Source organism: Oratosquilla oratoria, chromosome 12, assembly GCF_046742065.1.
Source record: "Oratosquilla oratoria isolate Oo_2021 chromosome 12, ASM4674206v1, whole genome shotgun sequence".
NCBI lineage: Eukaryota > Metazoa > Arthropoda > Malacostraca > Stomatopoda > Squillidae > Oratosquilla > Oratosquilla oratoria.
This window is the reverse complement of record NC_134788.1, coordinates 25,950,836-25,962,076: the sequence shown is the minus strand read 5'-3', so window position 1 is coordinate 25,962,076 and position 11,241 is coordinate 25,950,836. Positions and strand designations below refer to the sequence as shown.

At 46.1% G+C, this 11,241-nt stretch overlaps 1 protein-coding gene across 1 annotated transcript; it reads right to left on the bottom strand.

Moving 5' to 3' along the window:
• Positions 1–7,057: 7,057 nt before the first annotated feature.
• On the bottom strand, positions 7,058–10,498 carry LOC143030288 (uncharacterized). The gene is made up of 4 exons (XM_076193441.1): positions 10,150–10,498; positions 9,766–9,897; positions 7,406–9,027; positions 7,058–7,306 (listed from the first exon to the last, which is right to left on the bottom strand). Exons 1-3 carry the CDS (start codon positions 10,496–10,498, stop codon positions 7,415–7,417), a joined length of 2,094 nt encoding a protein of 697 aa, XP_076049556.1. The 3' UTR covers positions 7,058–7,306; positions 7,406–7,414.
• Between the last annotated feature and the right edge of the window lie 743 nt (positions 10,499–11,241).

The window sequence follows — 11,241 nt, the reverse complement described above, 5'->3', positions numbered from 1 at the left end:
TTGTGGTATTCAGATCCACAGTGCACAAGAACTTGTGGAATCCATGTGCGGCTCGCCTGGCAGTTGCAAACATTAGATTGTACGTTTATATGTGTCCTGAATCCTCTGCAACGGCTTCTGTGCAAGCGTGAATGTTTACGAAGTACACGAAATGGTGGGAGACTATATGCAACTCGATCCACCTGGCAGATTGTCTTACATGGATCTCCCTCACCAACGTCCACGTGGTACAGCGGTTGGACTTTATCTATCAGCACTTTTGCCCTGATGCACTTATGTAAGAAGTAAGAGATCTCGCGTAGTTAGTTAGAGGGCAGGGTAGATAAGATGGGGAGAGGGAGGGAGGGGGTATTGGGGGGTTTAGTGGAAGGAAAGAATGAAATGGAAGGAAGTCAGAGTTATGAAAGATGTGGGGCAGACCCACTTCCTCGGTTGATTTTATAGTCTTGTGGACTTGGTGCAACAAGTAGCATGATAGATAGATAGAGGGCAGGATAGATAAGATAGGGGAGAGGGAGGGAGGGGGGATTTGGGGGTCAAGTAGAAGGAAAGAATGAAATGGAAGGAAGTAAGAGTAGATGTGGGGCAGACCCACTTGCTCGTTTTTTGTTTTTTTTTAATGAGTCTAAAATTCTTTGTTTTATTTTAGTAAGTAATAATCCTCAATTTCCACGTGATGCATGTATTACTGATAAAAATATTTTCATTCTTAAGATAAATGAGTTTATATGTGTTGTTTATTTTAATTTTATATTGTTACATTAAAAAATTCAAATATTTCACAAACTTGTTGGTCGACTCAAAATTTCAAGAGAAACGTCAAACTTTTGTAATTTCGAACCTCCAATGACTTAATGTTATTTAAGTAAATCGCAAAAATTCTTGGTTGATATCCATAACAAAATTTCTTATTTAAACAGCATAAGTTTTTGTATGTATAAATTCTTTAAAATATTTGCTTTCTAAGATTCTAGGATTAATGTTTCTATCGTCAGCCCCACACCTATCATAACTCTAACTTCCATCCATTTCATTCTTTTCTTACACTAAACCCCCAAATCCCCCCCTTCCTCCCTCCCTCCCTCTCCCCCATCTTACCTATCCTGCCTTGTACTATTACTATCGATCAGACGTCAGCAGCATATGGCAAATAGTCTCTATTTGTACAAGGACAGACAGTCCTATTTGCCAGGGTTACTCTCTAGAGTTGACCAGTTCTTGTAGTTCAACGCAACGTTGGATGGCTTTCATCCTGGCAGTTGACACTGGCACCCACTTGTGGGCGTTTAAACCCCAGCTCTTTTCCTCTTTGACCCTTCGCTCTTTCCGTTGTTCTCCGGGATCCGCACGAATCCTTGCTGGCTCCACGGTCGTCCGGCCGGGCGAAATCTGGCATAGATCTGTCGTAGTTTAGGGTAGTGTAGACCCCGTCCCCACTGGGCACATAGGGTGACATTCCACGCGGCTGTCGCCAGTCGCCAAGGAACTGTCTGACCCCTGTAGTGTTGTCCCTTTAGCTCTACTGAGCACACTTCTTGTGTAGCAGGGGGCTTGTCCCCCCACCCAACCGACGTGCAGAATGGAGTCTTCAACTCCACCTCTGCAAACGAAAAACACTTCCCCTGACGACCCTAATATCCACCCGAATAAGGCTAGGCATGTTTTTCTCCACTCTGACCAAACCCGATTAGCTGAACTCAATCCCTTTATTCTGAAGAAATGTCTGTCTTCTCATGCTGGTGATATCAACCAGGTTAGGAGACTTGGAAGCGGAGATCTCCAAGTTACCACCAACTCCGGGAAAGCCACACGCGACTTGCTTAGGGCCAAGAAGTTTCATACCTTCGATGTTGTTGCCTCCCTCCCTAGGTCACTCAACTCCTGTAGAGCAGTAATCCAATGCAGAGATTTGATGACCATGGACGAATGTGACATCCTCGAAGACATGAAAAACAGAGGGATTCTAGATATCAAATTCACAACGCGACTGGACCGGGAAAAGAACATGCGAGTCAACACGCCCCTTATTATCCTCACCTTCAACTCCACAACCCTCCCTGACCATGTCAAAGTTGGATACATCCATGTCTCAGTACGACCATATGTCCCCAAACCTTTGCACTGCAATAAGTGTTTTAAATGTGGTCACCTTGCTAAGTTTTGTCGTAGTCAAACGATCGTGTGCGGTAAGTGTGCAGGCGAACATCCTACAGATGCCTGCTCCACAAATGTGTTTCAATGTGTCAACTGTCTCTCTAACAACAAGCATGCATCCACTTCCCGAGATTGTTCCATCTTCAAAATAGAAAAAGAAATTTGTACCGAGAAAGCAACTTGAGGCATCTCTTTCTACGAAGCACGGAAGCGTGTGATGGAAAGACGAGTTACTCCAACTAGTCCCTCCGGAGCAACTTCCTATGCTTCTGCAGTTAAGAAAACGCACAGAACCGTTGAAACACAAACTGAGAGCAAGCACTCAAATAAGGACAAAGATCTCTCCCCACCTACCAAACAAACAACGCACTCGCACCTTCCTTCCCCGACCATCCCAGAGCTTCCACTACGTGTGCCTACACATGTGGAAGAGGATGTCCCCATGGAGATCGCCGGCTCCTGCAAACGACTATTAAGTCCGATATCCAGCCCAGACCGGGCATCCGTCTGGGCTGGATATCGGAAGAAATCGAAGCAAATAAAAAAGAAATAAAAGTTAAACAAATAAATAAATAAATAGAATAAAATCAAAATCATCCAGTGGAATTGACGAGGTATTAGAAGTAAAGTAAATGACCTATTTATTTCCAACTCTATAATCAACCCCTCAATTATATGTCTACAGGAAACATTCCTAAATCCCAGTGTTCAATCACACCTGAAAACCTTGACCAATTAAAGGAAGGACACATTTAAAGATACACCCACCGACATCACAAACATGATAGCAGATACATTTACACAAACAAGCAATGCAGATAACTATTCGCCAACATTCCTACAGCATAAACAAAGACTGGAAGCAGAGCCACTGGTCTTCCGTACACATACACACCACGAATATAATACTCCCTTCCAACTACACGAGCTTGAACAGGCTTTAAGCTCGTGTAGAGGGACCTCTGCTGGCCCGGATGAGATTAGGTATGAGATGCTGCAACATCTAAATTCAATCTCGCTCAACAAATTACTGGAACTGTACAACGAAATTTGGATTAATCATGACTTCCCAGAAACATGGAGACATGCCCACGTCATACCTATTCTCAAAAAGGGAAAGGACCCAAAGAGTCCTTCCTCTTATCGCCCTATAGCGCTTACCAACTGCTTATGCAAAGTATTAGAACGTATGGTCAATGACATGTAAAAATTCATCCTTGAATCTCAAGATTTAAAAGTTCCTGTCCAATGTGATCTCAGAAAAAATCGAAGTAGTCTTGACCATTTGGTCGACTTAGAGCATGATATCCTTTCAAGTTTCGAGAAGAAAGATTTCCTTGTAGCTTGCTTCTTAGATTTAGAAAGAGCCTACGACATGGCATGGCGACGTGGTATCCTCGAAAAACTCTATGCACTTGGCCTTAGAGGGAATCTCCCTATTTTTATTCAAAACTTTTTACTAGAACGAACATTCTCCGTCAAAATTCAAGGTTGCTTTTCATCAGCACGCATACAAGAAAATTACGTACCACAGGGAAGTATGTTGAATCCCACATTATTTATGTTGCTTATTAAAGATATTCTACCTGCTCCACCTCGTAACCTTAAATACTCACTATGGGCTGACGACGTCGGAATCTGGCATTCCTCGTCGAACGCTAGTTTTTCCGGTTCTCGCGTACAACTTGCCCTGGACTCGCTCCAGGAATGGTCCGACGAATGGGGGATTTAAGTTTTTGAAAGTAAAGTCAACAGTGGTCGTCTTTTCACGCAGAGCCCAGGCAGAAATCGATCAGCAATTACATGGGAATCCCATTCCAGTACAAAATTCAACCTTTCTCCTTGGCCTGAAAATGGACTCCGGGCTAAACTGGAAGGCCCATGTAAAGTACCTATAGTCAGCGCAAGGAGAATTGGCCGATAAGGCGGGGCTAGGAGATTTCCCGGTGTTGCCACATGTGGGCATCCATGGCGAGAACGTGCATGTGGATGCAATGTTTTCTGAATGCAGTATGAGGGGGCGGGCCAGAGATTAGATGTAGCGGCAACGTCGCTCTCTCATGCACATATGCCATATCTAGACTTAAAGAAACGAAACCTTTGTATAGAAAACATTGCTTTGATTTTTACCTCAGTGGTGGTGTGTGACAAAAAATTATTATATAATCATATGAGGCAACATTATAAAATTATAAAATAGAATTATAAAATAAAATGAAATTATAGAATAATTATATGTGGCACCACAGGGGAACTCCCAGTGCTCCGCCCTAACGGCCAGATCTCAGTGCAACGGGTATAGTTGATGCGTGCAACAAGAGACTTGATATGCTGCGCGAACTAACGGGCACAGATTCGGGAGCAGATAGGAAATCTTTGCTAATGATTTACGAGTCCCTCATTAGATCTAAGTTAGACTACGGGTGTCAGATTTATGGTTCGGCAACAACAACAACCACGTTACAACCCCTGAACATCATCCAAAACAAAGGCCTAAGAATGGCACTGGGAGCGTTACGCTGCACAAGAATCGAGAGGATGGAAGTTCAAGCCAATGTCCCCTCCCCTTCCCTCCCTCCACTACAGGCGCTAACTCTTTATACTACGCTACGCCCCCATTAGTCCACATGTCCCATGACATCCTTGCAAGCAGGCGGCGTCACAATATGAGCATTACATAATCCTTGACTATTATAATCAATGATTTTCGCTGTTGATAGTGTCACATCTCACACATCGTGCGAGATTCCAAAATTTGCATTTGATACACATTATATTTTCAAAACATAAGTGCATCATATATGTATATATAATAAAGATATTTATATTCATTAAATAAATGTATTTATATGCGTTGTTTATTTATATTTCATACCTTTACATGACAAAATTTAATATTGTGCACATATATTTATTTGTATATTTTCAATTTCTTTTTATATAAACTTGAATGTTAAATTGAAATATTAGAATTTTTCAGAGTAAGGAGTGTACTATGGTAGGGGTGACTCTAACTTTCTGAAGTCGGACTTGACAAATTTCGTTGTAGCCAAATGACATGGTAATGCCTGGTTTGAAAAAATCCACAGTAATCCTTGGTATTAATACACGGGAAAATGCACACGGAAACACTATTTGTAACAAAAATCCACTGTGGCGTACTGAATTACTACATCCCCGTCCTAGTATATTCAGGATGTCATCGCAATCAGCATTACCCTGACTGTCAATTGTTTAAAAAATTCTTCAAGAGAAAAGTCTCACTTTCTTAATGTCGAATCTCCAAATAAATTAGTGGTATCTAAGTAAATGGGAAAAATTCTCGGCTGATATCCATAACAAAAAATCTTATTTAGACGGCATACGTTTTTGTATTAATTCTTTAAATTATTCACTTTTGAAAATTAAAATATTATAAACATCCCTATTTAAAAAGAATCCACAATCACCTTTGCTAAAAACACGGGCAAGTGCGCTTGGGAACGCCATTTGTGACAAAACTTAACCCTGCACTAGCTAAATGCGTTGTTTGGCGTTGACCGATGTCTACGGCATTACCGATGTAAAATTCCTCGTGGAATACACAAGACTTTGTTGCGATTAAAATGGTCCTTACTCGCTGACCTTTCCCAAGTTCTAAATAGATAGATCGCATACTAGTATTTACATAAAACCAAAAAGAAAGCAGCCATACTATGATATGGTGGAAGCTCATATTTAACTCAAACCACCTCACAGAAGATTGCCTTTCACGGAGCTCGTTCGAAAACGTCCACTTGTTACCGCGGCTGAGCCTCTTCTTCATTTTTTTTTTTTTTTTATTAAAAAATGAGTCAGAGGAGGATTTAGGGAATGTCTTTTAGATTTTGAATTTTAGTTGTGTGTGATGTGTTGCTGGAGTCGGAGGTACTAGTCTGTACATCTTCTTCAACCATTCCCCTGACATCCACATGTTTACTTATATAGAAGAGTGATCTCGGTTATAGGGCAGGATAGATAAGATGGGGGTGAGGGAGGGAGGAGAGAACTAGGGGAATTGTGTAAGGCAAGAACGAATTGGAAGGAAATAAGAGTTACGATAAATATGGGGCAAACCCACTTTCACGCTTAGTTTATAGTTGTTGAGACGGTTTTCTGTAAGGCCTATGAATAAAATATGATACAAATAATATTTTTATTCTTAATTAAGGTGTATGAGTTTATATGTATTATTATTATTATTATTATTATTTTTTACTTTACAATATTGCATTACAAAACTTAATATATAAACTCATTTTTTTTTTTTTTGCATTTTTTTATATTTTTATAAACTTAGCTCTTATACTAAAATATTAGCATTTTGTTCAATGAAATAAGTGAACTATTACAGGGGTGACCCTAACTTCCTGAAGTCGGAATTGACAAATTTCGTTCTAGCCGAATGAAATGATAATGTCTGGTCTGAAAAAATCCCTAACCATTATTGGGGGAAATTCATATGGGAAAACTTCATTATTATTATTATTATTATTATTATTAATAAGTCACAGCGGAGTAATCCGATTTAGGGACGTCTTTTAGTTTCTCAACTTTAGTTGTGTGCAATGTGTTGCTAGGCAGTTGAAGGTAGTCTGTACATATTCTTCCTCCATTCCCACTGACATATACATGTTTTATAATGTAGAAGTATGATCTGACGTAAGTAAGATTCTTAGATATATTTTTATTAATGGACTTCAAATAAGAAAAAAGAGGGCAGGATAGATAAGATGGGGGGAGAGGGAGGGAGGGGGGGAGAGGGAGGGAGGGGGGGAATTTGGGATTTAGTAGAAGGAAATGGAAGGAAGTTAGAGTTATGATGATAGGTGTGGGGCAGACTTGCTTGTTTGGTTAGTTCGTTGCGATTTTTGAGATTTATTGATTTACAAGAAATACATCTTGTTTGGGTCTCTACCCATATTCCTAGAAGGCATACAAGTATGCCTTTTACAATAAGTTACATGTACATTTGTTAAAATATGTCAATATATGTTGCGCTGTACGGTCTCCACGATCTAGCCGACGTGGTTAGTGTCCTATGAGTCCGTCGCGTCCCATCCGGTCCAGCCGACGTGGTTCCTGCACCCGTCGCGTCCCATCCGGTCCAGTCTAAGGCATCATGCGCAGTTACCTAGGTGAAGAGAAGAAAGCATTAGTCCTTGGCTTAAATTAAAATGTGTCATAAGTCAAAAAAGTCAAAAATCAGCAAGAGAGTACAGTCGAACAGAACCCATCCGTATCATCTGGGGGGCGGCACTTGAAGGAGGCGTCCCAGCCGATACGAGTTAAGGGACACCGTCAGTCGACGGATGAGTCCCCCAGCCGAGGTCCTGGGGCCCGCACGTAGAAATCTGGTCGCCGGGCAAAGGGCCACATAATGATCTAGCCCGTTTGCGCCGGCCTCTCCACAGTGGATGCAGGCCTCCGGCTGTCCCGTCACCTCCGAGAAGCATCGATACCCGAGACGGAGTCGATGAAGGGTGACTTCCTCTATCCTGGAGAGACGGACTCCAGGGGTCAGTCGCTCATACGCTGTGGCAACTTGATACCAGCGTGCTGACGGCCTCTGGGCTGTTAGGTTCCTATGGCTTTGTAGTTCCCTCTTGGCCATCGCTCTCGTTGCAATGGCCAAGATCTCAGTTCGGCTCGGGAGGACACCGATTCCGCCTTCCATGTCCCCTGTGGCCGCTCTTCTGGCCACCCTGTCTGCCGCTTCATTTCCCTGGATGCCGATGTGTCCCGGCACCCAGTTGAGGACGACTGATCTCCCTTGCTGACGGAGGGCCTTGAGCTGAAACAACAGTGAGGTCATTAGTTTTTTCTGGTCAGTGTGATAATTTTTGGATATTAATTGCAACAGAGCTAAACTATCTGTGTGCACAACTACATTACGTTGGTGGGTGTTGAGAGCATGGGTCAATGCTAGACCCACTGCAACACCCTCTGCTTGCGTCGAGCAGCGAGTGCCCAACACCCTTACTCCCTGTTCCTCGTCCTTCGTGACAAACGCTGCACCTGCCACGTTGTGTACGGGATCCACGGAGCCGTCTGTAAAATAGACGACGCAGTTTTCCTGGGCGACAGATCTCATTGTGGCCTCCGCATCCGCCCGCAGGCGCGGCAGCGGCGTACCGCGTCGTGACGCCATCACACTGATTCTGGCCGGTGGATTCTCCCAGGGGGGAGACTGCACATAACCTTCCACCGGCACATCCCTCCTCTTCTGAAGGATAAGGTCATGCAGGTGAAGGTCTCTTATGTGGAGTGCAACCCTCGCTGACCACCTCTTCTGCGGGAAGAGATCCGGATCTTGCTGGAGGGCGCTGATTAGCCTTCGCCGCAGGAACGAGTCATGTTCTCTCTGAATGACTCTTATGGCGAAGGCTACCACCAATCCTGAGATCCTCACACTGATAGGCACCAGTCCCGCCTCTTGCTGCATATTGGCGACCAGAGTCCAGCGCGGCGCGCCCAATATTACGCGCAGCGCCTGGTTCTGTACTGTCTCCAAGTCAGCCAACCGTGTTGCGGATAGACCAGCCAGAGCACTGCTGGCATAGTCTATCACCGGTCGAATTGCGCTGACGTAGAATGTCCGGAGGACAGCGCAGTTGGCACCTGCCTCTCTGGTCGCCAAGGACTTCAAAACGTTAATCCGGCTGAGGACCCTTCCCCGGATGTATGCCACTTCAGTCCGGAAGGACAGCCTGGAGTCGAGCCAGACACCTAGGTACATGTGCGTGCTGACCCACTCCACCTCATGTCCCTGCAGCAGAAGCCTGTCCCTCGGTGTCACGCTAGTGCCAAAACACATGGCTTTGGTCTTTGGTGGCGAGATCTTGAGGCCAAGCTCTTCGCATTTGGAAGAAATGCGGTCGAGGCACATTTGCGTCCTTCTGGCCTTGGTCCTTCTGCCTGCCACCACCAGCGCGACATCGTCTGCGTATGATAGGAGGCGGCATCCTGTGGGTAGAGGGATGGCTATTAATGCACTCATCAGCACGTTAAACAGGGTGGGACTGAGAACCCCACCCTGGGGTGTACCATTTTCCAGGGGGTGATAGCAGGACTCCACTCCCTGTAGACGGACTCTGGCAGTTCTATTGGAGAGGTAGTCCGCTATCCACTGTAACAGTTTCCCCTGTACTCCTCTGGCAGCCAGACTGTCCAGAATTGCAGCGGGACTGGCAAGCTCGAATGCCTTCTCCAGGTCAAAGAAGACGACCATGGCGTGACGTTGCTCCACATGGCTCAGAAGCGTTGTAATGCATTGAGCCGTGCCCACCCCTTTGGTGAAGCCATAGAGGTTCTCTTGTGGTGGTCCCAGTTTCCACAAAAGTCTTTGGAGAACCATCTTTTCCATGGTCTTCCCCAGGCAGCTCGTCAGGGAGATAGGACGATACTTTCCGGGCTCCCTGGGCTTGGGGATAGGCACGATGTCGGCCCTCTTCCAGTTGGACGGAAGTCTTCCACAGGACCAACTGCTGTTTACCACCTGGAGGAGTGCTTCTTCTCCAGCATCCCCCAGGTGTGCAACCATGGAGTACGTCACTAGGTCGCTCCCTGGAGCAGTGTCGGAGGATCTCTTACGTGAGGCTTGCAGCTCATGGATGGTGAATGGCGTGTCCGTGTCACCCGGAGACCCCATGGCAGCTTGTATCCTGGTCTCTCTTGGTTCACGGAGCATGGCCTGCCTCTGTTGCAGCTCGACGGGTAGCGTGGCTGTGTGCGTGCGTCTGGCAAATTCTTGCGCCAGATTTTCTGCCTCGCACTGTGGTGCACGGGGAGCGCGCCGTGGTGGGGTACGGCTGGTCGCTATGTGGAGTTTCCCCCAAAGTTCCTTTAGCGTGGTGGACTCACTAAAGCTTTGGCACCATTCTAGCCACTTCTCGCTACGCACACGTCGAGCTGTCTCCTTGGCCTCTTCGACGGCACTCCGGAGGTTGGCCAGGTTAGCAGGGTTGTGGTGTCTACGCAGGATCTTTCGTAGACGGTTGACCCTGTGGTTGGCATCCTTGATCTCTTGGTTGTAGTACCAACCATCTCGATGTCTACTCCTGTTGAGGCCCTTCTTAGGTATTGCCTCCTCTGCCGCTGCATGGATAGCAGAGACCAGTGAGGCCTCCGCATCGTCCAACTCACCCATGGCCAGAGCGTCGGTGACGACCTCGCGAGCCACTCTGTCCTTGAACAACGTCCAATTGGCCTTGCGCGGGTTCCACCTTCCTATTCTCTGGACCACTGGGGGTGGCGGGGCTACGGTGAGCGACATGTCTATTCCAAAATGATCACTCGTAGCCGTGTCGTTGATGCTCCACGACATCCGATGCAGCAATGAGGAGGAGACAAATGAGAGATCGAGCCTGCCATGTCGTACATGCGTCGGCGACCCGTCGTTCAGTAGGACCACACCCGGGCTGGTGTTCAGGATTTCATCAATGTGTCGCCCGGACGAGTTTGTAGGCGACACAGAGTGAAGAATGGGGTGGTGCGCATTAAAGTCACCTGCGATGATGTATTGCTCGTCCTCCGCGACGGTGCATACTTCCCCCAGGTCCAAGTGTCCACGCACAGGGGCCTTGTAAATGTTATACACATGGACCGTTTCATGGGGGAAGTGCAGTCGAACTGCGAGCACCTCCACATCTTCCCCACACTCTATTGGTGGGTCTACTCTTGAACATGGGATGGACGCATGGACAAGGGTCATACAACCTCTGCTTGTGTCCGTTTGGGGCGACACGAACACGTGGTATCCAGAGATCCTGATCTCTTCCTCTCCCACCAGGGTCTCTTGCAAGAGGATGACCTGTTTTTCCTCCTGCCGTATGATGGCTTGCAGAAGTGACTGTTTCGCTCTGAATCCAAGGATATTCCATTGGAGGAAGCGAACAGTCTGGGTGGTCGAGCGCACTGTGGACACACTATCCATGGTGCTCGTTGTCTTCTGATGACGATGACGGGCTTGACGGTGAAGAAGAAGAGCCCTCGCTGCTACCATCAGTGTCCGTATCCGCCCCTTCGTTTCCCCTAGGTACGTCAGGGAATCCAGCCACAAACGCTGCG

Excerpts from the sequence above, each read along its gene's own strand:
- LOC143030288 (XM_076193441.1), bottom strand. The coding sequence starts at position 10,498 with ATGTCGTGGAGCATCAACGACACGGCTACGAGTGATCATTTTGGAATA. Across the intron at positions 9,898-10,149 it reads CCGTCTACGAAAGATCCTGC|CCACGCTACCCGTCGAGCTG; the intron begins GTAGACACCACA and ends GCACGCACACAG. Across the intron at positions 9,028-9,765 it reads CCATGAGCTGCAAGCCTCAC|AGCTTGGCCTCAAGATCTCG; the intron begins GTAAGAGATCCT and ends CCAAATGCGAAG.